The 27,035-nt window shown below is 44.7% G+C and overlaps 11 protein-coding genes across 11 annotated transcripts; 3 read left to right on the top strand and 8 right to left on the bottom strand.

The window, feature by feature from the left end:
• V865_003551 (uncharacterized protein) lies at positions 1 to 2,948 on the bottom strand (the record flags this gene model as incomplete). The annotated part of the gene is made up of 7 exons (XM_066227344.1): positions 1 to 390; positions 494 to 1,622; positions 1,684 to 1,699; positions 1,910 to 2,012; positions 2,083 to 2,573; positions 2,636 to 2,698; positions 2,744 to 2,948. 7 exons carry the CDS (start codon positions 2,946 to 2,948, stop codon positions 1 to 3), a joined length of 2,397 nt encoding a protein of 798 aa, XP_066083441.1.
• Positions 2,949 to 5,889: 2,941 nt separating this feature from the next.
• On the top strand, positions 5,890 to 6,606 carry V865_003550 (uncharacterized protein; the record flags this gene model as incomplete). The annotated part of the gene is made up of 3 exons (XM_066227343.1): positions 5,890 to 6,190; positions 6,254 to 6,517; positions 6,587 to 6,606. The coding sequence occupies 3 exons, from the start codon at positions 5,890 to 5,892 to the stop codon at positions 6,604 to 6,606; spliced, it is 585 nt and encodes a 194-aa protein (XP_066083440.1).
• Positions 6,607 to 8,775: 2,169 nt separating this feature from the next.
• On the bottom strand, positions 8,776 to 12,029 carry V865_003549 (uncharacterized protein; the record flags this gene model as incomplete). Its single annotated transcript, XM_066227342.1, has 16 exons — positions 8,776 to 8,917; positions 8,999 to 9,095; positions 9,171 to 9,243; positions 9,314 to 9,603; positions 9,656 to 9,706; positions 9,762 to 9,792; positions 9,853 to 9,971; positions 10,029 to 10,155; positions 10,219 to 10,289; positions 10,359 to 10,649; positions 10,717 to 10,761; positions 10,824 to 10,909; positions 10,969 to 11,238; positions 11,315 to 11,458; positions 11,530 to 11,707; positions 11,810 to 12,029. 16 exons carry the CDS (start codon positions 12,027 to 12,029, stop codon positions 8,776 to 8,778), a joined length of 2,235 nt encoding a protein of 744 aa, XP_066083439.1.
• A 591-nt stretch (positions 12,030 to 12,620) lies between these two features.
• V865_003548 (uncharacterized protein) lies at positions 12,621 to 14,846 on the bottom strand (the record flags this gene model as incomplete). The annotated part of the gene is made up of 6 exons (XM_066227341.1): positions 12,621 to 13,019; positions 13,073 to 13,262; positions 13,322 to 14,367; positions 14,424 to 14,545; positions 14,606 to 14,699; positions 14,772 to 14,846. The coding sequence occupies 6 exons, from the start codon at positions 14,844 to 14,846 to the stop codon at positions 12,621 to 12,623; spliced, it is 1,926 nt and encodes a 641-aa protein (XP_066083438.1).
• A 1,413-nt stretch (positions 14,847 to 16,259) lies between these two features.
• V865_003547 (uncharacterized protein) lies at positions 16,260 to 16,891 on the bottom strand (the record flags this gene model as incomplete). Its single annotated transcript, XM_066227340.1, has 5 exons — positions 16,260 to 16,327; positions 16,410 to 16,470; positions 16,598 to 16,642; positions 16,744 to 16,804; positions 16,863 to 16,891. 5 exons carry the CDS (start codon positions 16,889 to 16,891, stop codon positions 16,260 to 16,262), a joined length of 264 nt encoding a protein of 87 aa, XP_066083437.1.
• Positions 16,892 to 17,389: 498 nt separating this feature from the next.
• On the bottom strand, positions 17,390 to 18,225 carry V865_003546 (uncharacterized protein; the record flags this gene model as incomplete). The annotated part of the gene is made up of 2 exons (XM_066227339.1): positions 17,390 to 17,663; positions 17,738 to 18,225. 2 exons carry the CDS (start codon positions 18,223 to 18,225, stop codon positions 17,390 to 17,392), a joined length of 762 nt encoding a protein of 253 aa, XP_066083436.1.
• Positions 18,226 to 18,755: 530 nt separating this feature from the next.
• V865_003545 (60S ribosomal protein L37) lies at positions 18,756 to 19,624 on the top strand (the record flags this gene model as incomplete). Its single annotated transcript, XM_066227338.1, has 6 exons — positions 18,756 to 18,758; positions 18,819 to 18,824; positions 18,929 to 18,942; positions 19,016 to 19,089; positions 19,293 to 19,371; positions 19,519 to 19,624. 6 exons carry the CDS (start codon positions 18,756 to 18,758, stop codon positions 19,622 to 19,624), a joined length of 282 nt encoding a protein of 93 aa, XP_066083435.1.
• A 602-nt stretch (positions 19,625 to 20,226) lies between these two features.
• V865_003544 (uncharacterized protein) lies at positions 20,227 to 22,740 on the bottom strand (the record flags this gene model as incomplete). The annotated part of the gene is made up of 4 exons (XM_066227337.1): positions 20,227 to 21,090; positions 21,159 to 21,476; positions 21,538 to 21,786; positions 21,883 to 22,740. 4 exons carry the CDS (start codon positions 22,738 to 22,740, stop codon positions 20,227 to 20,229), a joined length of 2,289 nt encoding a protein of 762 aa, XP_066083434.1.
• Positions 22,741 to 23,084: 344 nt separating this feature from the next.
• V865_003543 (uncharacterized protein) lies at positions 23,085 to 24,449 on the top strand (the record flags this gene model as incomplete). The annotated part of the gene is made up of 8 exons (XM_066227336.1): positions 23,085 to 23,147; positions 23,215 to 23,246; positions 23,317 to 23,434; positions 23,530 to 23,550; positions 23,632 to 23,714; positions 23,796 to 23,930; positions 23,996 to 24,099; positions 24,361 to 24,449. The coding sequence occupies 8 exons, from the start codon at positions 23,085 to 23,087 to the stop codon at positions 24,447 to 24,449; spliced, it is 645 nt and encodes a 214-aa protein (XP_066083433.1).
• A 306-nt stretch (positions 24,450 to 24,755) lies between these two features.
• V865_003542 (uncharacterized protein) lies at positions 24,756 to 25,467 on the bottom strand (the record flags this gene model as incomplete). The annotated part of the gene is made up of 3 exons (XM_066227335.1): positions 24,756 to 25,018; positions 25,101 to 25,221; positions 25,309 to 25,467. 3 exons carry the CDS (start codon positions 25,465 to 25,467, stop codon positions 24,756 to 24,758), a joined length of 543 nt encoding a protein of 180 aa, XP_066083432.1.
• A 421-nt stretch (positions 25,468 to 25,888) lies between these two features.
• V865_003541 (uncharacterized protein) lies at positions 25,889 to 26,344 on the bottom strand (the record flags this gene model as incomplete). The annotated part of the gene is made up of 2 exons (XM_066227334.1): positions 25,889 to 26,139; positions 26,287 to 26,344. The coding sequence occupies 2 exons, from the start codon at positions 26,342 to 26,344 to the stop codon at positions 25,889 to 25,891; spliced, it is 309 nt and encodes a 102-aa protein (XP_066083431.1).
• Positions 26,345 to 27,035: the final 691 nt, after the last annotated feature.

Below are 27,035 nucleotides of genomic sequence, written 5' to 3'. Positions count from 1 at the left end.
TCACTTGGCGGTCGCAGAAGCTACACTCTCATATCTCTCAATCAATCCTCTCAATTTCCCAACAGCTGCACCTACGCCTGCACCTGGACTTTCACCTGAAGTCTTACTTCTTCTACCTCCCAAGTGATCTGGACCTGCAGATACGCCTTCCTTTGGGGATCCGACTTGCACCAACCCAGTTGAAGCCTTTCGTGAACTAGTAAGAAGCAAGTTAGGAGGTAACGAAAGACTTTTCTTCTTATCTGCCACCGGCATTCCGGTAGAAGACTTAGTTCGATTATTCTTATCTTCGAAAAGCTGACGAGCGGAAGTCACCCTTCCTCCTCTACCTCCACGAGCAGATTTGTTGGGGTCAGGTGAGATAAATGGGTCAGTGGACATATTGGATGTCTGGAATGGAATACGGGATATGTCAGCGATGGATCAACAGACCTTGCTTCGCCGATTGTGTTCGTCTCAGTCCCGTAAGGACGGTGCAGACACCTGAACTCACTGTTTCCGCTTCTGTGACCCGCTCTGTAGCATTATCTTTATCATCTAGTGCACCAATACTACTCGATCCAGTTTGAGACATCTTCTGCTTTTCCGATCTGGTTTTTGAGGTCTCTTCCAAACTCCCAAGCGAGGAAGAATGATGATCACATATTCTATGTTCTCTCGCTCTATACAGCCCACCCTCGAAGGGGCCATCTTCACTTGACTTATTTTCCTCTTCGAACAGATTTAAGATCGAACGTCGATGGTCACTACCTCTTCTAGTTGATCTCCTTCTCGGTGTTTCCCCTGCTTCATTTACGACTATCGGTTCATCATCGACAACCATAGCTTCTAAGCTCTTCACTGTATCTTTGCTCAATCTACAACTCCCGCCTCTAGGAGGTGAGCTTTCGGGACTCGTAGTGGCTTGTTGACCGTCAAAGTACGAGTCTGAGTGGGTGAAGACGATGGGTTTCGGTGACAGGATTTCCGGCGAGATAGGCGATAGAATTGTGGCGGGAATGATGTTGAGACGTGGAGCTGAAGGTGGACGAGGACCATGCAACGGAGTAGCGCGACGGGGAGGTAAATTAATAGCGTAGGTTTGCTCCGCTTTGGCAATCGACGGACTCATTTCACTTTGGAGCGGAGGAGGAGGAGGACTGACGCTTCTTCCTCTAATTTCACTGGTTTCTCTGAGATGTCTTGATGTCCTCGTGGCTCGCGATTCTTCTTCATCCGAGACAGCATATAAGCTCCAATCAGGTTGAGGATAATCATAGTCGATCCGAGGTGGTACAGGCAGGGGATGATAGGCTGGTCGATAGGCTGAGAAGGGGTGTGTACCTGCTCTAGTAGGTAGTTCAGATATACTATGCCTTGATTGATGAAGTTTCGGTCGATGATCTGACGTAGACATACGTTCAGCAGCAGAAAAAGGATGGTGGGGACTTCGTGACGATGTCGGAGGTGTGAGCGCGGTGATAACAGCTTGGAGAGGAGCTGACCATCTCCTCTGAGCTCTGGGTATGGGTGGTATAGGCGATAATGCATCTCGTAATTCCGTTTGAAGCGAATGGTGTTCTAGCCACATATGGGCAGAAAGGGAAGCCGGATGGAATACCTGGATTGGAAGAGCCACAACGCTATCTCATGAGGTAATAATCCGCCCAGTAAGCCACAGCGATGTACAACAGTCACACTTACGCTTCCAACTCTTCTGCTAGATTCAAATGGACTCCAATTCGAAAAAGATATCCGCTTGAAGGAATGAGCCATCGGCAGGAGTGACAGATCGCGTTCCCTTTGGAAGAGTAAAATCGACATACAAGACGCTCTCGCTGAAAGGCGAGGTGATGTAACCGTCTCATGTGATTCGAAAACAGACAGAAAGTCAGACTAAATTTCCGGTATATGTTGAGTCAAGACTGACCTGCGTAGACCCATTCAAGCACGATGGTATCCAAGTCAATCATTTGCCCATTGACTTGCTCCACGATGACTCGCTCGACAACCTCTAGCGTGGGCGGCAAAGTCTGTCCAATTCATCACTGAATCAACTAATGGTCGATTGTCAATTGGTAGATATCATGACGAATGACGTACCGGTAATCGAGTTTCATTTCTGACCTTAAGTCCAAGCCTGACCCTCGATCCCTCAACTGCCCATCCATTAGTACTCTTCACATCGATCTCCAATACCTCGTCATCCCCCTCTCCATTCAAGATAGCTTGGCTGACAGCGTCTGTCGAGTTTGAAGGAAACTTTCGGACGCCATCGCCGACTCTGGGCAAGATATCTAATTCAGTAGAGGTATGCAATATGGAACGTGTCGATGGGAACTCGTATATATGAACGACGGCATGTAGGGTGTATGAACTGAGAGCGGTAGGGGTAGTGAATGAAGTAGGCAGAGTGTCAGGTAAGGCTAGCCTGATTGGGAATGTCGTAACTCTGTCGTGAAGGTCATCAATACGAAGACACTCGGGTGTAATAGCGATGAGAGCATACCCTTTACGAGCAGGATGGTACCCAGCCAATGACCTGGATGACAGGGAATCCTCGTCACAAGCGTTGGAGACTGGTAGTCCAAGTCCTAGGGTAACGGATATGTGGGCATACGGTAGAGTCGTACGGACAATTCAATGGTCGGCTCACCTTGAAAGGCAAGTGAGGTCTGCCAGAAGGTCTTTTGAGTCACCTCGTTCTTCGTCCTCGCATCTGGTCCATCAATTTAGCGATATCAATTGTAGAATACCAACTTACGTTCTCTCCCTACCAGTTCCACTTCGATCCTGCCCAGGCTTATCGTATGTGCTGCCATACATTCTAACTGCAATGTCCCCCTCAGTTCTTCTCCTGGATGAAAGATCGCATGATCTCCCTTCTCATCATTGTGCGCTGATAAGCCGAGAGATATGGACAGATAGGGATGAGAGGTGATGGTATGCGGTAGTTCCGGTCGAGACATCATCTATATATAGTCAGAAGTGTAAAGTGAACAAAGCGTTGCCCATGAATCGTGAGTCCGGTCTGTAGTGGGTGTATGACAGAATTAGTGTGATATCCAGTGAAGAGTTCAAAGGCAGCCAGAGTGGTCCCAATGCATGCATGCATGATGCTGATTTTGAGTAGGCTGTGATGGGGTTACATGCATGTGTGGATTGTGTATTGTTCTCCGTTGTTAGTGCATTTTACACACACACAACCCGGTCAGCGCACCGTGTTTCATCATGCCCTCCGTGGCAGCTAGGTATGTGATATGGCTAGAAGATCACTGGTAGCGACGATTGTCGGTCGACCCTCTCCTCTGAAGAGTCTATTCAGGGGGTCAGATATCTGGCAGTACTTTGATCGCAAGCAACGTCCTTCACATTTCTCGTCAGTATGGGGGAAATTTAGCAAGCTCCTCATGATTCCATGAGTTGCATAGAGAAAAGCAGAGAACTCAAACTGCCCAAACGGTTTTCCAAACGGTTCATCGAAACTTGCAAATCTTGCCATTGGTGACATAAGAGTTGTATGCAGCTGTTTCAGTTCCAAGTTCCTATCCCGCTCGCCATCGTCAGAAGTTGAGGCTTGTCCAGGAACCCGCCTGTTGACAGTGAGGCGTCTTGGTATGACAGTGGCTTTTTTCCCTTTAGACATTCCAGATCTGATCATCAGATATCATCTTGGGTGTTCGAAAGGTTCCCCAAACTCCTGTCCGCTTTGAGCTGACTCACTCCAATTCATCCGACGCCTTGGGCTTGATCAATCTGGTCGGACGGTGCAGATCAAAGTGTAGGCTCAATTGGGTATTAACCACTTTATCTCGGATCTAAAGTATTGGTTTAGTTGCATTTAGGCGACGACTCATATCGAGATAAGCGATCCACTGTCATAATGGAATGCTCCCTGCTAACACAACATCACGATTGTTGATATGATACAGTATTGAGACGATTGTAACGAATAAGATGATGTCAAGCTTAGCCATACTCCGATAAGTGCGTCGATCTTACGTCCGCTGATCCTCAATAGATCGTCATCAACAAGGAGAGAGGGGCATCCGTCATTCCGGAATGTGACGGAATGACGGATGAACTGTGCAGTCCTGTCTGTGCCGTCGATTGTGATCATCCAGGTTATTTTAGAGTTTAATCCGAGTCAGAACTGTATTCCAAGCTATCCCCGGTTCTTGGAACATTTATTGCGGTGTGAGATATAACACATCCGATGAATCGATGCATTCGATATTCGTCTCGCAAATTTGCTACCAATCGCCTGAACGGAAGGAATTGATGTTGCTATTCAAGTCCAAACCCTATTTGTCAAAGTTCGAATCAGTAACCACTAGAAACAGGTTCAAGGTACAAGGCACATCCCATTGATCACATCACCTCACGTCGCATCACATAACATTCTCACATGTGTGCATATCTGCACTGCATACGTGGAGCGGATCAGGCATACATACATGCATGCTTCTTGGTCCATCATGAGGGCATATGATGTGATGCTTGGATCGCCGTGCCAAGGTGAGCTGGACCGAGGGTGGATTCGCATTCCCTACAAGCAGGATGATTGACGCGTTTGATCTCTCATGAAACGAACTCCTGTGCACCACCCTCGTTTAGCTGTTCGCCCCACATTCCCACCACGCAAGGGTGTGATACGCAGTGGCTTCGGTAGGCTTTTCCCGGACAAGCTGCGTACTGTGCACACATGCAAATGTATACTCCATGACAGGTGTGGCGCCAAAAAGGTGGTTAGTCCGAATGGTTCACGTGCATCCTTTGCAGCCAGAAATTCTCAACCAGGAATGCATTTGTGTGTACATGACATTCAACAAAGAAACGGTTGATTGGAAAGTTCATATCCGCGAGACAGCTTCTAACAGAATGATACTGACTGAACAGTTCAATTAAGATATTAGTTCGTGGACTTCTGAATACGATGCGTCAACATTGAGATATCATTTTGTAATTGGGGAAATTGACTTGCTATTAGGAAAAACTGAAACACGTCTGTCTGCTGTAATGCTGACCGACGTCATTTATCTTTCCCTCTGTGGAATAAAGTTACCGCATGTCTGTGAAATCGTTGGCTTTCTGTAATTTACAACTGATGATCAACGATTGACAATTGGAAATAACGCCGTCGAATTCTCCAGGGGAACAAAAATAGAAAATTCCTCCGAACCTCTGCTGTTTCAACGGGGAACTTATATTCCGCGTCAAGAAGCCTCTCTCGATATGCCCTTTTTCCTTTCCAATTACCGACTGGGAAAGTGCTTTTCTAGTTGCATTTCATTTAAACCTGGACTCGGCATTTTAGCAAAACCAAGGAAACGCCTCATTACATTTGTTCGACCCTCTTGACAAGCAGAGGAACCAAACATGTGCCTTGGCCTTACGCGAAAGAAAAGGGGTTCCCAGCAGAGGGGAAAAGCTGGACGTTGCGTTGTGAACGGACCATACGAGTATTACCGATTGACTCCATCTCTCTTTCTCTTTCTCTCATTCACCTATACATCACCTGTGTACATATCTCTTCACATACAACACCACCACTTGTTTCCAGTCACGTAAGAGGTGTGACAGCGTATTTGTCCCCTGAATCAGCCATAACAACTCTCCAATTCTCCTCATATTCTGATTTAAGGAATTAATCCGTCAAGAAAAGCGCCTAGACTGGTACCTGGTTTTCTTCAAGTTATTCTAGCACATCGCACATCATCGCATCGACCTACGTTGTAGGACTCGCATTTGTTCTTCATAGATATAAATAGCGTTGATTCTTTGTAGATCACTGTCCCCATACTATCCTTTATTGCCTTCATTCCCATCTTGTCATATATCAATCCTTCCTATCTCGCAACACAAACCTCACACACGCGCTTACGCACAAATCCCCATCACACAATCGAGATGAAGTTCTTCTCTGTCGCCCTCGTCGCTACCATTGCCTCCGTAGCCATCGCCGCCCCTGTCCCAGAACCCACCGTTGCTCCCCAAGGCTTCGGTAACCCCGGTGGTGCTCCCGCCTGGAAGAGGGAAGCTGAGCCCGCTGTATCTGCTCAAGGTTTTGGCAATCCAGGAGGTGCTCCCGCTTGGAAGAGGGAAGCTGAGGCAGCTGTATCTGCCCAAGGGTTCGGCAATCCAGGAGGTCCTCCTGCATGGAAGAGAGAGGCTGAGCCTGCCGTATCTGCCCAGGGCTTTGGCAATCCCGGTAAGCCCTTCTCCTTGATTATGTCTTGACGCCAACTCAAGCTGACATGCCTTTCATCGATAGGTGGCGCTCCTGCTTGGAAGAGAGAAGCCGCACCAACTGTAACTGCCCAGGGATTCGGCAATCCAGGAGGTCCTCCTGCATGGAAGAGAGAGGCTGAGCCAGCTGTATCTGCCCAAGGTTTCGGCAATCCAGGAGGTCCTCCTGCATGGAAGAGAGAGGCTGAGCCAGCTGTATCTGCCCAAGGCTTCGGCAATGCCGGTGGTGCTCCCGCCTGGAAGAGAGAGGCCGAGCCAACTGTAGCTCCTCAAGGCTTCGGTAACCCTGGTGAGTTCAATACATCATATACTGTTGAACACCAAATACGAATACTGATGAGTTGATGTCTATCGATAGGTGGTGCACCAGCCTGGTAAACAAGTCGTTGAAGGTTGATCCTTCCACTTCGTTTATCAGCTCTTTTTCTCCTTCTTTGTCGACTTCGTTCTTTCTTTCACTTTGTCATCATTATAAATAGTCCTGTCTTATCTTTTTTTCATCCTTGTTATACATATATATTAGAAAGGACGGGACATTGTTTGCTATCTGTCGTTTGTCATTGGGCATTGATCATTCATCTTTCTATTTATAAATAGGCATCTTGTTACTCTCATTGATTAAATAACTTAGACAGTTGGTATGGTACTGAAACCTCCTAAATTCTCTTGACTGGAATTACAACCGGATAATGCAAATGGCAATAATAATGGTACACCTCGTGACACTTCTGCTACTTCTGATTGCACTTCATGTACATGCCAACTAGGACGATGAGATGTGTATAATTTACGCCGGGTAGTTCAAGAAGGAATGCTGATTATCCGATTTTCGAATCGTCGTAGATCGTTGGCGCACAGATGACAGAAGTGGCTGTCGGTCATCTACGCTACCCTTTTTCATCAAGTCATCTTTCCGAACTCCACTAACAAGTATACCTCATGTACTCTGCATATGCGCGAAGTGCAAAGTATTTGACTTGAACAAGCAATCGTCATACACAAGATCTCGACCGAATATATACTACAGTCAGTAACAGCGTACTGTAAAACCGTAACATGGTTATACGTCCGACCGAAACACGATAAAACAATTAGAAGCCATGTCTCATGTCTCACACAATGATGAAACCCGCCGAGCTGACGACTAACCGTCTCTTCTCATATTCATATTGGTCCAGAACATACATGATATGTATATGAAGAAGTGAAAATGAAGGTACTAGACATATACTTGAACTTGCCGTGTTCCTCGCCGGTCAGGTCCATGCAGATCAGAGATTAAGTCAAAATCTGGCTGCCGATTCACGATTACGAGCAATTCGTATGCTGTATGTGTTGTGCCGATCAATAAAGGAGGTACGTACCTACGTAGATATTACCAATCAGAGCCTAAATTGTATTCACAAGAAAATACAGTAAGGTACCATAAAGACACATCAGAACCAATCTAATTAGCTTTTGGTTATAGAGATGATCTGCATTCCTCACAGTGACTGACTCTTTCTCACCAAAATCTGAATAGAGATCGATATCAAGGTATGTAACTGGTTCTACCGGTGAAACTCAACCTGATCAAGAAGAAGAAAGAGGGTCTTGACTGTTCTCTGATTGAGACGAGGTGCATTCTAGTACTTATTGGAATGTATGCGCGTAATCAGACATGCCGAAGTTGTAGGTACCGCAAAGGCCAGCTCGAGCCATGGAAAAGTCAAGTCCAGTTGAGCAAAATCTGAATTAAAGACCAAGTGAAGACTCGGTCAACTCCCATATATAAAGTCTTTTGAGGACGGTCGGAATTGCAGAATATATATCATATCCCTCCCAACTCGATCCAAGAACCTTTCGAAGCCAAATCTTACCAAATAACCATCTCATCATGAAGCCAGCCTCATCCAAATCCGTCATGACTTTTATCTTGACTATCTCGATGCTCTCCCCGATTAGCGCCCTACCCATCGCTCAGGGTGAGACCGAACCGAGTTCGGAAGGTGGAGTGGACGTTTCTGTCGATGTTCAAGGTTTCGGAGCTCCAGGTAAGATTGTTTCATACCGCACTTGTCATGCTCAAAGTCTCAAAGGGATCGGATATGGACTGATGATATTCTGCATTATATTAGGTGGTGCACCAGCTTGGTGATAGCTCATCGCCAGATATCGAAACCTGATACAGATCGGAACAACCATGTCCTTGAATCGCAAGTGAGATAACAAGTATGATTTTGGCAGTTCAAAGCCGATGACGATGAGATTCAAAGGAGTAGAATTGGAAATAATGTGTAGATCTGTACAACTACCGCAAGTGAATGACACTACTGTGCCATCTGATAATATGAGGCATGAGACAAAAACATGAAGGTGTGAAAGCACCGTAGGTCACTATAAGGAACAAAGACAAGATGTAATCTTAAGTTATAACCACCAACAAGATGACCTCCGTATTCAAGTTTTTCTGAGATGTATCAAGTCACAATTTCATTCTCTTTTGCTGCATACAACGTCATTTTCTACATCTCATCTGTATAATCAAACAACATCTACAACACAACATCATTTCAATCTCTCCCTCTCAGCTTTAACAGCTTTCAACTCTTCCAACCTCTGTTTCAATTTCGGTACAGTCAATAATTTATGCTCCAGATCCTGTTTCTCTTCCTGCAAAGCCAATCTCTTCTCTGCATCTAATTCGGTACTACGCATCGATAAAGATTACCACTCAGTCGATGTCCCTTCATCTTTACTACCAAATTGAAGAATAATCAAATCAACTCACAAGATATACCCTCCTGCTCCATCATACTGCAATACCATCGAATGGTATTTCCATAACGAGGGCCGATGACTGACTGTCATCAATGTGATTCCCAACGCTGCCAAACAGACAAGATACCAAGTCAGCGGTACTGCCTACATATTTGACAAAGATGTTATACTGTGTGGCTCACCGGTAGCATGATCATACATGACTTTTTCGATTTCTAGTGTGACAGCACTCGTACACTCATCTAAAATTGCATACTACGTACGACTCACATATCAGCTCACTATCTGATACTTTTAGAACGATTGGGAGTCGAGTAGTACATACCTTGGGTTTATGATAGAACAATCTAGCCATTGCGATTCTCTGCTTATCACCTCCACTAAGCGCATCCCTCCATTCTCTAACTGTATCCCAACCACCTTCTCTCTCCACTATATGTCCCATCTCAACAACATCCAATATCTTCGACAGATCACCGTCCGAGACTCCCTTCTCTCTCATCTCCACATGGGAGTGGGGGTAGATTATTTGATCTCGTAGGGTGCCCGTACAAAGGTAAGGACGTTGAGGAATATAGGTAAATGATCGAGCAGGGGGTTTGTAGACCGTCCCTCCTATTTCACCAGTTAGCTGCCACACCATTCACATCGGGTATCGTGTGCTTACCGTAGACTGGCCAAAGACCACCAAGAATACGGAATAGACTACTTTTACCGCCTGTGAATTCCCGTCAGCAGCTGATCTGTCTCTGAGTCACCTAGCTGCCACTCACATCCATTGGGCCCAACCACCAATAGGTGTTTCTGAGAAAACCAATCAGCTCCACACAGCCTCAATCTGGTCTCACAGCTAAGATGACTCACTCCAGGCTCGACGTTAAAGCTCATCGATTTTACCAATACATCACCATTAGGACTGATAAGTGGAACCTGATCGAATCTAATCTCATCGGATTCAATGATCTTTCCTCGGCCTTGAAGCACTATGACAGAACATTATATCAGCTACTATTCCTATCTTTTCCCGGCACTTAGCTTACTCTTAGCGTTATCTTCTATTCTGGCACTGCTAACTAATTTCTTCTGATAATGCCCCTTCTTCACATCTTCCATCGTATCAAACAGATCCGAAACTCGAGCAGTATATCCAGCAAGCTCGGCAAGCTCCTGTATACATGCATCAAGCGATCAGCATTTTTTCTTCGTTATCTAATCAGCCGAAGGACCCACCTTATAACTATACATGACTCTTCCAAAAGCATCACTCGAGGACAACAAAAGTCTTCGATTAGTAACAAAGCCTGAAGTCCCCACAACCATTCAGCAATCGTGCAATTTGTCACAAGATTGCAAGAAGTTGTATGACTGACCTTCCGTTCTCGTACCCAAATCACCACCTTTCATACCTAACATCTCACCTGCGAAAACCGGTATCGCGCAAATACACAAACCCAAACTACCCCAGACCCACTTGATGACCCCTTCTTCGGCCATACCGTGCCATACTCTGATCCTCAATACTCTATTGGCATGTTTGACCAAAGCGAAATATCCTCTTTCAATTACGTTCTTCTCGAATTCCTCGCCGTGGTATAGGGCTACTTCCTCAGCTGATTCGAGGAGCCGTGAGTGGGTGAATCGAAGTTCCCCTTCTAGCTTGGCTATCATTTCAATCAGGAGTATGTGAGTTGCGTTGAAAATCCGAGCATGGGATGGTCAGAAGCTTACCTTCGTGCGCTGCATATGTCCCAAACGGAGGTGTGATAGCTCGTACTGAAGGCATGAGCAGGTCAGCACCCGATGCACATATCATTACTACGATAGTGTACACTCACGCAATCCAGCACTCGTCTGAACTAATATCGTCAAGATGACCAATCCCTCCGCACCGACATTCCTCGACAATTGATAGTTGTACAGGCTGACGATACAGACTCAACGGTCAGCTGTATTAACAAGCTAATTGCAAATTCAACTCACATAACATCCAGAACAGGTTTAGCAATATTCGAATATATCTCCGCCAACTTATTACTAAACTGTTGAATGTCCACCGTTAGATACTGATCAGCATTTTTGATCCGATCGTCCAGATTTGATAATTTGTAAAATAGCTGTTCTCCCGATATTTGAGCGTCTTTATCTGTCTTCAGCAAGTCGGACGAAGATATCTTCTCATTGGGAGTGTCGTTGATAGTGGTAGGAGGAATGATGGGATCGAGATAAGTTTGTAAAGCGTGTTTTGTCAACCTATCGTCCAAATATCACTTGAATCAGTATGGTCTTTATCCCACTTGACATGATATGCCATCATAAATAAACTAACCTCGTTCGATATGCCAGACCTAATTCAGACTGGAGATACTCCAACATCGAGTTGGTATATGTAGCAGGTATAGCAACCAATAACCATTTTGTCAGATTCGTCAAGAACAAAGCTGGTTGAGCGGTAACTAGGGAGGATACGATCCTATCGCAGTGATACGTGAATTTTATCAGTAGTGTATTTGGTCTGGCCTGTCACCATTCTGATTAGCTTACCTTCCATCCAGTTCAGCTACATACAAGCTAATACCTGTTCTCGTCACTAAGAATGCGGAATGTAAAGCTAACATCGCTGCTTCCCTTGATTTCAGGCTCGGTATGACTATTCGAAGTAATCTCTTGAGTCGGATATGGAATAATGGATCATTGGGAGATGCAGTCGTCTTCTTCGAGTCTACATGATAGATGCGTATAAGCATTATACTCGCCTTTGAGCAAGGAGCATCACATATGTGACTCTCAATTCGAACCAAGTCACGTTATAATCATTACTCACCTTTACCCCTCCTCCCCCTTCCTGACCCACCTGATCCACCACTCTTGTTACTCGTTCGGCCGGTCAACGCAGCGAATGTCGTTCCAAGACAGTATAGCACAAACCCAGCTGTCAGTGTCCGCTGAACTAACGGTCGATGCTGGAGGTACACATTGAGGAATTTACGTAGGTTCGCCTGGGCCGACTCGATTGATGGATTGTGCTTGGCAGGCGATGACATTGTTCAGGCTTGTCATCTGGTGATTCCGTGATTCGCGACTATGATAACAGTTGTATGGATTCTCTCAAGAGCATGCACTGCTATGATAGCAGGTCTGATGGTCTGTATGGTCATGAATATCGAATCGAGTGGACTGAAATGGATGGATGAAACAGCGTGGATGATGATGGAGCCTACACACCTCATACCCGGTTATCCGCAGGGCCCGTTTAACCGGACCGCAGTTTCAATTGTTATATGATTCAATCCAATTCATCCATTCAGATTAAAGAAGTAGCATATTATTGTTATATAAATTCAAATTCAACCTTTTACTCTCGACTAATCAGACAAATATACGAAATAGGATATAGATAGAAGAGAGGAGAGAAAACAAGTATTAATGGATCAAATGTTCGTGTATTACAACTGACACTGACATCCACTCAAGGTCATGTTGACTGTGATTATTCATCGGCTACAGAATCGAGTAACGATGAAAAAGAGAGATTCGTTATATCAGTAAATGTGATTCAACAATTGTGAAATAGAAGACGAAAACAAAACGAGAGGAAGGGCGAAGGTGCATGATTCAATTCTGAAGGCTTCATTTTAAGCTTCCGATTTCTTGGTGGCAGAACCAAAGTTCTCGGTGAATCGACTGAATAAACCTTTGTGTTCCCCTCCACCAGCTGTATTGGTAGCAGGAGGAGTTTCAGGGTCTAATTCGGTTGATGTAGGTTGCGAGTCACCAGTGACGGAGCCAGGTGCTTGTGCAACTTCACCAAGTGTATCTTCAGGTTTGGTGGCAGGGGCAGAACTAGAAACACCTTCGCCCTCTCCGATAGATGTAGTAGGGAGAGTGGAAGGAGAAGAGAGAGTAGCCTCACCGGTCGTAGGCTCCTCTCTTGCTGGTGCCTTTTCCTCCTTTCTTGATAATTGTCGTTCAACTCCCTTTCCAGCGTTTGATGAGGTCTCAGCCCCGAGCTCGGGCTTATCTTTCTTGTCGACCTGGTTACATCCATATGAGCATATGCTGACGTTTATGAACGATGGTCACTCACGACATATCCGTTGGGACCAACTTCTAGAGGAGCAGCCCCACCCGAAGTGTAAGCTGGAACTTCTTCCGACTCCTCATGAGCGTCACCAGCATGTTCAGCTTCTTCCTCTTCCTCTTCAGCTTCTTCGACTGAGCTACCTTCTTCATCATCTTCGTCTTCCTCTTCTTCCTCCTCTTCGTCAGATCGGTAACTATATTGTCATATCGATTTAGCAAGTGACTGACCCCAGACACACAAGATCAAACTTACCCAACACTGAGGACAGCTCTTTGAACATCGCCGTGTCTTTCCATTTGTTCACTTGCAACCAAGTATCTAGCAACGAGCATTCGGAGATCATTCCAGACTTCCATCATCTCTTCGTGACTTCTAGCTCTGAAGGTGAAAGCAGTTTCCGAACCTCTAAATAATCCTTTACCACCTGGTGTCTTGCCGTAAGCTGATGTACCGTCTTTTCGACCTTCGATATGGAACTTGTGAGATTTGGCAGTAGTGGCAGAAGAAGGTGGACCAAGAGTACAGGCAGGCAAGAACAATGACCAGACAGGGTGGGTAGCAGTGGTAGGATCCGATGAAGCGTATTCGTGCAAGTAACCAGCAGGAGTGAGAACGTAGAAACCTTCTTTGTAAGTCTTGGTGAATCTCTTCTTTCGTTCGAGTAAACCAGTGTGAACGGGAGTGACAGCGGGATCGTTTTTACCTGGGTAATCAATCATTTCGGGGTTTCTGAGAGGAGTTTCGGGATCAAGCAAGTGATCAGATCGAGCAGCGAACGAAACCCATTCTCTGTCTGGCATCAATTGAGCCATGTTCACGCCGAGATGTCTCCAAGTCTCTTGTACGGAGCTGGACATTCGAGTTTGCCATTCGTCGAAGGTGGCCCAGGCGGATTGGATCGATCGAACGATACCTTCTTCGAAATGGGCAGAGTTCTGTTGCATGATAATGATGGATTTTTGCAAAGCATTCTCCTCGTTTACTTGTCTTTGAAGTTGCTTGTGAACGGCTTGGTTGACGGCGAAGGGGTCTTCTTTAGCTGAGACTTGCATAGGAGTGTGGGTGACAGCTCCGATGGCTCTTTGAAGATCGGCGATAGCTCTGGTGGAAAGTTCTCTCTCTTTGGCAACTGAAGTAGCGAGTTTTCCAGTATCGTTTTGTACGTTCTTGATGTGAGCTTTGATCTCAGCTCTGAGCTTTTGCAAGTGTTGAACGATGGAGGATTCGATTGTTCGGGCGAGGGACGAGTGGGAGTCGGCGATTACTCGAGTCTTGTCTCGGATGGTGTAGAACACATCCTTGATAGCCCTGTAAGCTTGGGTTATATGGATGAAGGAAATGACCAGCTACTCACCTGCATACCACCTTCACCTAAGAATTGGTTTCCTGGTCTGAATGGGACTTGGATGACAGCACCGAGCTTAGTGAGTTCTTTGGAAGTGTTGGCTTCAATATCGGCGACACCCTCGAAGTAGGCTGAGAAATTGTTGTCAGCCAGGTGAAAATGAACCGAACAATAGAAAGAGTTGAACTTACAGATGAGCATCTTTACGATCTGCTTCCAAGCAGTGAATCGCTCGATGAGGATATCAGATGGTTTGAGCTCATGAGGGGCAGTATTCTTCTTGATCTACAAGTCCAGAAATCAAAGTCAGTTGTTGGATGTCAGTGTGGATCAGAAACGATGTTTGGATTCACTCACCAAAGATTGATTTCTAGAGACGGTTGAACCCGCAGTCCTGGACGTAGTCCTTGACAAGGTATCAAAGTGTGACATTGTTAATCGTGTCTATCTCCTGGTCTTGACTAGTACTCCTTATGTTGATATCGATCGTGGAAGTTAAGTTAGATGAATGACTGTATGGGCGGCAAGTGATTGTTTACAAGATGTGGGAATGGAAATAAATTCGTGAGAAGACGAGTGTGATGAAAGGGCAATGAGGAGATATTTATCGATCAGCGTGTGGTACTAGGACTGCGCGATGACGGTGAATGTATACGATCGACTTACGGTTTTGCAATTATGCGGGGCAGTCAGAGTCAGGATAGAAGGGAACAGGAAATGAGAATTGAGGAATGAGGAATGAACGATGATGATGATGATGATGATGATGATGGGATGGTGCCAGGTCAGGGAGTCAACGTCGTTCTTCCCGGGTGGTGTTACTTTACTGCATTAGGGTAGTTATTTAATCTAGTGACGTCACTCCAATATACCCAATCCGGTAAATCAACACATAACGAACATTACACAAACACATGTGCATCATGTGGGAAAGTGTGGCGTGGCAGATCTTTCAGTGTCCATGCACTCGTATATCCCTTGCTTTCACCGCTGCATGATCTATGCGTACTCTAAGCAAAGAGGTATATGAACGGTGATCGCTGATACACCCGTGCGAAGCACCTGCTGGGTGCTTTTCTCTGATATTTGCTCGCCACGATATCCTCGACTCGGTCAAGGTATCAAGTCCGTGCAATGCATGGCAGAATAGTAAGTTAGGGACTCAGATCGTCAGACGCTACATGAAAGCTCACGTCTGTGACTGTTAAAATATCGTCGATCCTCAGTCTACAAGCTTTGCAACTGGTAGACCAGACTGGCTAAGGTCCTTTTCCTTTCTTGTGCAGCCCATCATTGTGTTTTTTGGCTTGGTCTTCCTCATTATGCTTACCGTTCTCACCTACAGTCCAAAACGGAAGTAGGGTATAGTGAGCTTTCTGGTTATATGCAGAATGTGTGAACACTTATATCAATATATGTGACTTCGATAGCCGCTCAAAGAGATGAGGATGATGAAGTGATATCTTGTACGACATTCAGATCAATCCATTATATACCTTACTCTCTCTGGCAGCGTGTATGACGTATCTGAACTATCGAACAAGCCCGCACATTGATTCGTAACAACACAGACAATCAATCCCATAACACAATTATTTCTGTCTCACATGACGCATGGTCGAGGATCGGTCAAAGTAGGATGGCGATCCGTGATGTACGTCGAAGGAATCTGAATTTCTCATCCAGAGGTGCACAGAACGGTGAATACAGCGAATGCAATCACCATCGCATATCCATCATGCATGTCTACACATACTCCCTTTCTTTCATTAGTCAATGATCTTTTCCATCACGGGTTCCTTCAGCTTTACGTGCCCGACTTCAGCGGCCAAGTCTTTACTACATCTAGGGATTTTTGATGCTTTTCAGATATTCGGCAAGAGCTCTCTCAGCGTTCATCTTAGTATCTCCAGCTAAAAAGAGTTCATGGTCTCGTTAGCTCGCTTTGCCTAGAGTTGCAATGGGTGATTGATGTAGCAATGGATCAAGACTAACCACCCAAGACTGCTAATCCCGATAACAGCTTCCCAATTCCTTTCACCCTTGGATCAGACGGCTAAATTCAGATTACAATAATGACTATATCAGCTGGAAGACCGAAGACCGAAGAGCAGAACCATAGTATCGGTGAATCATGAGATCGTAGGATTATAGGATCATAGGATTATCGCATGATTACATACGGGAATGGATCCATTTTCAATCTTGTCAACCGTTCCTTTCGCATCCTACCATTGTTTCCCCGGCTTAGGTCAGCCCGTAATGTAGAATGAATCGAATGATTTGATCTTCCTTTAACGTCGGATTGGTTAAGTATACTACAACTCACACTATCAAGTTTGATAATCCCTTTTTTCTCCAATTCTCGAATCTGATTCACGATTTCTTGACTGTTCAAAGAGTCAGCACGATGCACGCATCTCTGGTCCAACAGATGAAGGTGCTTACGGAGTGGGTTCTTTGTTTTCAGCTGACATTTCGTATAGATCGAATATTGCTTGTATGAAATGGTAGAAATCGGTTGTGAATGCATATATGCGGGTGAAGGTGAAGATTCATTGACTAATTAACCCTACTCTCCCTTCTTTTCTTTACCTAGCAGAAAAGGTTCACACTAGCCTGGGTGTCGTACGATGGACACGCATGACACATTCATATTGTCACATTTGATGTTCATGACGTCTATTCACGAACTACAGTATTACTTCTTACCATGAGTACAAGTTGTGTGTAAGCGGATCTTCACCATCAACACTTGTTCGGTTCGGTTCCTACTCGCTACGCATTCCACATTCACTTGCGACGTAGATAAGTATACGAGGTCGTTCATCTGCTTGGCATGAAGTGGAGTAGTAACACTCAACTCAACGGCAAGTCGAGGTAGCCTCAGAGTGTAGAGCGTATTTCGGAAGTACGTCGATTGGATTATGCATATGTATCTTTCTACTCACAACCTCATTATAGTCATATATACATCACCGACTTTTCTTTTTCTTCTGACCAGTTTCATCTTTTCCAACCACCAACCATCCCTCGCCCCAACCACCTTTGGCATCTCCCAATTCCCATCCTCCTACTCCCCCTACACCTTCCCACTGGTACTCTACCTTCTTGCGTATCTGGCCGACCAGAGATCCAGGATGGTATATCGGTAGATACTCTGTTAACCAGAAATACGTCGCACCAGCTACTAATCCCACAGAATAACCAGCGATAATCTGTATAGGAGAATGATAATGCAAATGCCATCTAATAATCATTTTCACTTATTCAGCTTACATTCCGCAGAAAACTATAATTCAGGAAACTGAGAGCTGACATACCTAGAATATGATACGCCTATTGACCAAATGGCCAATCCCAAAATGTAAATCCCATTCCGAACCTTCCTCACCACTCCTAATCTACCATTCCCACTTCCCTCCCTCTGACCTCTCGAAGCAAGAGTCCAAGAATATCCTATACCCCATGCAACCAAAAATCCAGCAGCTTGCGAATGAGAGCTAGGCATTCCATAGCCTGTACCCACCTCTCCATGGCCCATATAGGGTCTATCCCCTTTCAACAGTCTTTTCAAAATCCACGATAATACTTCATTACCCAGTTGTCCAGCTGCCAGTAAGAGGATCGTCAAGCGTCGAGTGAATATGAGTAATGTGAAGTACGATACAAAGAGAAATATCGGTGAGAGAGACAGTAAAGTTAGAGGTACGGAAAGTGGGTGGGTGGGGTCGTATAGAATGTGAGTGAGGGAGAATGACTTGAGAGGAGGGAGTGGAGGGAGGGATTTGTTGGGATCGAGTGATGACATGTTTAGTGCATATCAATGATGTTTGTGGTGTGCCGAATCTGGGTGTACGATGGTAGAAAGAAGTAATGAACTTGATTCCCTCTATCGCTTGCCGTCCTATCTTGGAACGTAGGAATATAGATGTATGTTTGAGTACTCGAGTCAATATGCATCTCAGCTTCATTCATCACGTTGTCAACAAAGAATCCCAATCGAGAGGTGCAAGAAGAGGAAGATCCGGAGTCTCCACATTTACACGTGCTCAGTGTCGAGGCCATGTGATATGTCGTGGCATTATCTATGAAATTATCATTTCCAGCTGCAGGCCCTATGTAACGCCAAATTCCGGCGAAACTGCTTTCTCGGCAATTACAAAGTGGCACTCACTTCCAATTTTCGTTTTCTCGTTACTTCCTCCTAGTTGCTAGTTGCTGGTTGCTGGTTGCTGTTGCACGCTGTTGCACGCTGTCGCTATTATCTTTGAACATCTATATCAAATTCACCTTTTCAGCTTTTCTCTCTATCCTTCAAGTCGTCAAAAGTCATTCAAAATGGTATGTCCCCTTCCCCCTTCGCAAAAGACGAAGTCATGCTGATAAACGTTGTGTGAATAGAGTAAAGTACGTATACAACGTTTTTTAGAGAGAATGGAAGATGGAACAACATAGCTGACGGAAGGTCTTTGATCATCTTTCTTTGACCTGGTCGCTTCTCCATCTAACAGGGTACACCCTCTTTGTGAGTACACGCAAGGGAACACGGATATTCAATGGAGTTCACAATGCTGACGATTTTGTTATGTGATATATAGCGGTAAACGACACTCTAAATCCCACACTCTTTGTCGAAGATGTGGTAACCGATCTTTCCACAAGCAAAAGCACAGTGGGTATCGCTTCTTTTGGAATGTCAGAGTGGAGAATGGGGAATGAGGAAAGGCTAGGGCAATGCTGTTGGATCGGTCTGGAGTGAAATGAAAGAATCTCTATTCGTGTTTAGGAGATGAGGGTGGAGAGTCGGGTAGCGCAGGATCAAAGGGATTGAGTATCAAGAACTAGCACTGACATCGATTCATCCACTTCTTATAGCTTGTGCTCAATGTGGTTACCCTGCTGCTAAGCTCAGATCATTCAACTGGGGTTTGAAGGCTAAGAGAAGAAAGACTACGTGAGTTCAATCTCAATCGCTCACCAGAACATATTTACTGATTGGTCATATCAATATCCTTTTTTTTCTATCCCTTTTTCCTTGCAATCTACAACTACCATTGCTCCTGTTCCCCCATTTCATCCGTAACCAAATTCACCCACACAGCGGTACCGGTCGACACGCCCACCTCAAAGACGTCAACCGACGATTCAAGAACGGTTTCAGAGAAGGTGGTGCCGCCCCTAAGAAGGTCAAGGCCACTTCCGAATAAACAATTCATAGTACTACATACGATGTGATATGAATCTGGGATTTTGGGAGTAGACGGTGGTTTGGTTGTTAGGCCTGGAGACAGACTTGCAATTGCATTTCGAGCAGAGCATGTATTCATACCCAAAAAAAATAGAACTGGGCACTTGGCAGATAATCTACGGAGTGCACCATGGATATCGTGGATATCTAGAATACTCCAGCGGTGTATAGCAACTGACAAGATACGTCAAAACCTCAAATTGTGTTGAAATGTTTCTTGAAGGTCTCACGACCTTTAGCAAAGTACAAAGATACAATTTTTGCATATGCGAGTAACATGACAGAATGAGTTAAGATACGTTATATTGTTTTCTTCCCAGATATGGGACATGATTATACATTCTCAGACAAGGAGATTGTCCGTCCATCTTCTTGCGATACCTCCCTTCGGTTCCTCCTTCGTCCATCTACTGCTATATTCTTTTCATCAATTTGATATTTTTCGATACGGTGGGGTATAGGAAACCATGATTAAAACAAATAACAATGACAAACCACCTGATATCTGTTCTACATCCTTTTTTTAGATGGCAAGAATTTCATATTATCTACCCCAACCAGTTATCTATATTCATCTTTCAACCTCAACATTTTCTCCTCCTGATCAGCCAACATCTTCATCCAACCCAAGAACAACTTCTGATTCGCTTCCCTATTCTTACCAGCATTCATAATCCTATTTCTGAAAGCAGCAATCGCTTCGGACATCGGCACAGTCTCTTTGTTCAAACCTTTAAACCAATCCAGTACATCTTGTTTCGTTATCATACCAGGGAACGATTCGATCTCTTCTGGACCTGGTGTAGGTGTATTCGATCCTGATTTCTTGGATTTCTTTCCTACTCTTCCTGCCTCGCTAGGTGAATTCTTCCGTTTAGATGAGGGTGAACTGGTCGAAGGACCAGAAGGACCAGATGGACCAGGTGATTCAGATGTAGTTTTCCTTTTACCCGATTTGTTCCCTTTCGTAGCACCACTCGAGCCCGGAGCAGGCGAAGCGTCCCGTGTTGAATGTCCCGATACGGGACTTGATCCCCTAGCTGGACCTGGTGATTGACCCCGTCCTGGAACAGGTGAATTACCCCTTATGACTGGAGAAGTCGCTCGAGCTTCGGGACTAGCTGCTCGACCAGATAATGGACTTCCCGCTCTAGCACCTCCGGAGGGTCTAGGAGAAGCACCCCTAGAAGCAGCTCTTTGAGCCAACAGAGCCGCACCTGAACCTGGAGGAGCGGTTGAGGCTTTTCCCGGCATAGGCCCATTAGGTCTCTTACCGGTGGGTGACGAAGTACCTCTGGATCCAGGTCCTCTAGAAGGTGGTCGAGAGGGCCTATCGCCATCTGCAAGGGGTTTCTTATCCTTGTCTTTTTCTTGATCTTTGTTTTGGGATGTTTTGCTATCGATACTTTCCGTATCTGAATCGTCCTAATTGGCCAACAAGAAACAAAAAGACCTTCAGACCAATCATCTTCGGAAGATGAATTGGAACTTACCGAATCATCATCCGAAAACAAATTATCATCTTCACCTTCCTCTCTTCTCTTTTTCATAATCTTTTTCAACTGTTTACCTTCTTCCGAGTACTTCTTCCTCTCTCCAAACAGATCATCCTCATCGTCATCCTCGGCAATCTGAGGTCTATCACCAACATTGGCATTTGCCAATCTGAATTCCTTCTTCTGTTGTTCTTCAGCTTCTTTCGCATCATCTTCTTCCTCTGCATTTCGATAGAACGTATTGACATCATCGTCATCTTGGAAATGCTCCGCTTCGTCGAAATCCAATTCTTCATCGATACCTCCCTCAAGACCCTATAAGATTGATAACAAACATCAGCACATCTTCGGACGGAAAGCTGGCTGGACGACTCACCCTTTCTGCCCTTCTACCTTCTTTGACATAATCATCCTCATACTTCTCAATCTTGGGTTTCCTATCTTCCAAATTACCATTATTCAACCTCATCCTTCCTTCCCACCTCATCGCCCTTTGCTCCAAGTCTCTCTCTGCTTTTATATTAAGTACGGGTCCCTCAGATGTCGAGCCATTACCATTGGCATCCGAACCTTCAGGTCGAAGTGCCCATCTATCATGTATTTTATGTTTCGCTTGATGTTCGAACTGCAAACGATGTCTTATATTAGCCCTTTAACCGTGACACAATAAGAACGATAGGCAGGCGATATGTTGTTTTGATTAAGGATGACAATAACATACCAATTTGATAGCTTCATCCGAATCTAACGCTTTGAATGGTCTTTCCGGATCGAACCTATAAGTTCTACCTAGAGGTACCATCTCAAACCCATCTGTCGTTCCGTCATTAACCAACAATACCGTAGGTAACGCCGAAGGTTCTTGCATCCTTCCAACCCAGGTTTCAGGTATATTGTTATTTGCACCGGTGGATGATTTAGGTTTTGAACTTTCTAATATCCAAGGTTGGGCTTCTTCTCTCCTCAATCTCATGACTTCTATATCCTGATGAAATACCTCTTTCGTACCCTTCTTCATCTTCCTTTTCCCTTTAGTAGGAGGTGGAGGATGATCTTCATTAGAGCCTGCTGGAGCAGTACCTATCAAAGACATATCCATACCTTCTGGTTTCTTCTCCACTAGTGGTTTACCCTCTGCATCCAACACGGGTTTCCCACTGGCATCGTATACGTATTTACCCATGATCTTCCCTTCACCGTCCAAAGCGAATAGCGGAGGTTGTTTAGGTCCAGGTCGCTTTCGATTCAATAAGATAGTTTTACCAATTTGACTTGGATCGATCTCTTTCTCGTGGTTAAGTCTCATAAAGTTGAATCGCAGTCCTCCATCTGAACCAGAAGAGAAGATCTTGATCTCGGTGATATTGGGGTTCTTACCATCGGTCGTACCGCTCGGTTCGGGTTTGATAGTGGTCGAAGTGGAGGAAGAGGCTGTAGCATTGGTGGGACGTGTGGATGGAGAAGGAGCAGCAGCCGAGGTGGAAGCAGCTGTAGACGGTCCACCGACAGAACGGGAAGGTACCCTGTTCCGGCGGTCTTTGTCCTTTCGCTTTCTGAGGAAAAGAGCAGCGTCGGACATGGTGTGAGAGGCGATAAGGAGAGATTAGTAGGATGGAGTGACGGATTTTGAAGATGGCAGGATTGAGAGATGAAGATAGATTGAGCGGCAACGATATAATGTGTAGCTAACTGATGGAGGTGGTAGGTTGCAGGTTCGCGTGATGACCAGCGGAAGTGCGAATGACATACAGGTCTTACACGGACATCACCGCCAACTCCGTCTGTACCGTACCACCACCGCCGCCACCAGCTCACCTAATAAAACCCTCCATCCTCATTCCTCTTTTCTCCTTCTTTCTCTTCTTTCGTTATCTAATACGGAACTAGCATATCACGACATCCGACATCCGACTCGATACGAAGATGGCAAGTAACTTAGATTCAGTGCTCAAGAAGAACGCGAATGACCTGGCGAAGGAACTAGAGGTGGGTTCAACTCTTCTTCACTTTCCTTAAAAGGGTAGATGACTAACGGTTGATTCTCGATCAACAGGTGGAAAGGATATTAAAAGCATTTAAATTAAAGTGAGCTGATCTGGCAACAGAGCTACTTTCAATGCACTTTAGCTGACCGATACTTGCCATAACAAATTAGCCCATATGATATACTCGATTTACCTATAACAGCGACAGAAGCTGAGATTAAGAAACAATACCGTAAGAAATCTTTACTGATTCATCCAGATAAATTCAAGCATGAGAAAGGTTTGGAGGTGAGTCGTGTCTCCCATTCTCACTATCCCTTCCCCAAAGCAAAGGAATTAAGGCTCACGTATTTAATGTCTTCATGTGCCGGTGGCAATAACAGGCATTTGATTTTCTGAAAAAGGTCAGTTGAACTCTGTTTTGTCTTTATTGGGATATATAACTGACTTTATAGGTAATATCGCTCGATTCACCCGTATCACAGGCTGAAGACCAACTTTCTGATCCTGCGAAAAGAAAAGACATTGACATGATTATGACTCATGCGAGAACCCAAGTACTGAAAGCGTGAGTGGGTCTCAATCACCATGCCATGCCATCTATTCTCTAATATCCGAAGGATTATGCTCAACCTGTCACGTTTGATAGCATACTGGGAAGTGGATACTCAACGAATATTCCAGATGACGATCCTCGAATAACCAACTTGACTCCCCCCTTTGACCAGCAAGTACGAGCCAAGGGTCGTGAGATCCTGGTAGAAGATGAATTAGCAAGAAGGAGGTGAGACCAATCACTACTTCCAACATGGCTGAGCCGAGCTGATGGAATGACTTTTGTTGTATTAGGAAAACTAAGTTGGCATACGCGAACGAAGGTGCCGAAAAGGCCAAGCAGGAAGCGGAAGTAGCAGCCAGGAAGAGGAAAGTGGAAGAACAAGCTAAATGGGAAGGTAAGCTTTACTTTTATTTAATCCCATTCATCCACTCGAGTTGTTCGATCTTACCTGTCCTTCGGGATATGGCGGCGGTATCTTACGGATTTGTGTCATACACAGATAGACACGATTTCAAGATCAACATCTTACCTAAGGAAACAAGATCGATTAGATCCCATTATCTTCCTTGTTTCCTGCATGATATGATATAATGGTGAGCATTATGCTGACACTTGATTTTATTTTATTTTTTTTCTTTTTGTTTGGAATGAACAGAACGAAGAGAAGAACGTATATCCGATTGGAGGAGTTTCAGTAATAAGAAAGCCAAGAAGAGTAAGAAGAGTTCACATGTTTTGGGATAATTCAGCCAAGCCAAACCAAAAGCAAGTGACCTTCTTTCCGTTCTGTCAAGAGAACAGATATCATCTTCTGATGAATTGATTAGCCTCTCTTATGATATGATATGGTGTCAGTCATCTGTCGAGGGATATAATTGTACTTGTACGTATTAATGGGTGTATATTGTGATATTATGTTATTATGCATCTATGATTGTTTATATACTGTCTGTTCATATTTATGTAATTTGCATGTAAGTCGTAAAATATCGTTATTCTATCACTATCATTGGTATATTAGTCTACCAGTCTACTTGCTTCTCAAACGCTTCAGCCCGTACCTAGACCTACTTTCCCGCCATCTTGCAGAATCTTCTCAACCTGATCAATCGTGACGAACCAACTCCACCCCTTCCCTATATCTCTACCCCTACGAGCAATTGGATACTTCAACCTTCCGATGAGTGTATGTGGACCTGAGAATACATGGAGGTGCAGATGAGGTACGGATGAGAAAGGTGGTATGTGAAATCCCATTTTAGGTGGTGGTCGATCTGGAACGAGGGAAGTTGCAAGGGATCTCATTGAATCTACTAAATGACAATCTAGCTGTTAGTATCTTATCATGCATCATATACCATTTACGATATGAGATATTCATCTGTTAGTACTCACATAATGGAAGATGTTCTTTGGTCAGCTGTTTGACTGAAGACACCACATGTTCTCTCGGTATGATTAATAGATGTATTTTAGCTCGGGGTTTACGGTCGTGAAATGCTATAAGTTGATTATCCTACATTACAGGAAGTTCACACACTCAAGATCAGTGATTCATAGATACATAGGTAAATTATGAAAGGCAAGTAGCACATTTACTTACCTCGTAGACTATGTTGAAACCATTTTCTTTCGATGAATTACAGAAGATACAACCCTTCACTACCTTACTACCTCCTGTTGTTGAAGATATCAGAGGATCTTGAATGGGGTTATTAGTTTTACTTGAGGAAGAGGGAAAGCATGATGAGAAACTGGGCATTGGTACGCTTGCGTTACAAGTGTTTCATAAGCTCATTAAATGGGAGGAGAGATCGTGGTTATAACCAGATGTCTGTTGTGCAAAGTGCACTGGAGCTGCCGCAGTCCATCATCAATTGCCTTCCATCGGAAACGAAACGAGTGGGATGTATCTCGAGATGATGATCTTACTGACTGTGCAACTACGGATAAGACTCTATAAATAGGTGCAACATCATACGTTATGCATAAAAACTTCTTCAAATCATATATCATATCTTCCATCAATCCATCGATCTTTCTAAACTCCTTTTTCAAGGACGGAGAGAAGAGACATTGTTTTATGGACCTATTGAATCGAGTATGAAGAGTCAGCTTACCTCTCCCATCATCAGAGGAGAATGGTAAGGAGAGAGCTCGATCGACCAATCAATCAACTCACCTTAGTTGCTTCCAGCTTGTTTAGCAGCCTCAGCACCAGACTTGAAACCATGTTCCCATTCCCAGTCATCCTCGGAAGAATGTCCGGTCTCTTGAGCTCTTTGCTTGGCCCATCCAGCTACGTCACCTGGGATATCGTTTCCTGATGACAAGGCGGCACAGGCATCGGCCCATCCTGCTTCGAATCCCGGGAAGAATTTGCCAGTGGGTTGATAACCGTTTCCGTTCTCGGCCCAGTAAGCTTTGTGGTTGGCTAAAGAGGTGAATGAGGGTCAGCGAGGTGTGCAGGAGAGGGTTATGACAGACAGAGTGATTATAGATCGAAAGAAAGATGAACATAACATGCTAAGCGATATGGAGGAGTGACATGAATCAAAGTACGAGTAGAACTACTACTCACTCTCTGCCTCATCTCTGAGTTTGGCCATGGTATCGTGATCAGGAGTGTTGAAGCCCATTTTGTTTTTGTTTCTTTATTTGTTTGTTTGTTCGTTAATTCGTTATTTGTGATATATGGAAAAAGATCGTTGTTGAGAAAGAAAGGGAACGAGGAAGGAATGTAACTTGAGATGAATGGGTATATATACCTTTTCCGTGTGACTTGGTTGTACTCACTCCACGTACCAACCCAACGCATTGATCGTTTCAACACGTCACATAGGAATGTATACCCGTAAGGTACAGTGAGAACTCATATGACTCATCAATTATGACGCAAGTCTCTCACTTTTCGATTGATCGTCGTCAACGTTGCACGTTTTGGGGGGATAAAACGGATTTGCCAAGAAGAAAACGAGGTTTACATGCATGAGGACGTCGGAGATGATGGCGATCAAAGGATTGCTCCTGAGAAAAGAAGATGACTGCAGGATGCATTCCTCCTTCATCACCTTGGCGTTGAAGGCTGATTCTAGCTGATATCTGATGGTTTGGCTATCTCGCTGATAAAGAGGTGGATCAATTGATTCCGTCACTCTGGTTTCCACATGGTCGACACGCTATGACCATGTACTGTCCTTTCAACACAAATCATACGCGTATATCCGTGTGTTGGTACTTTTTGCTTGTGTTTCAGCTTGAACCATTCTCAAAGTGTATACAAACTCCTCTTTCCATCCTCTTATACTTCTTCTGCGCAGTCGAGTCACA

Source organism: Kwoniella europaea, chromosome 1 (genome assembly GCF_036810445.1).
Source record: "Kwoniella europaea PYCC6329 chromosome 1, complete sequence".
NCBI lineage: Eukaryota > Fungi > Basidiomycota > Tremellomycetes > Tremellales > Cryptococcaceae > Kwoniella > Kwoniella europaea.
Note: the sequence above shows the minus strand (reverse complement) of the source record. Positions and strands in the feature narration are given on the sequence as shown.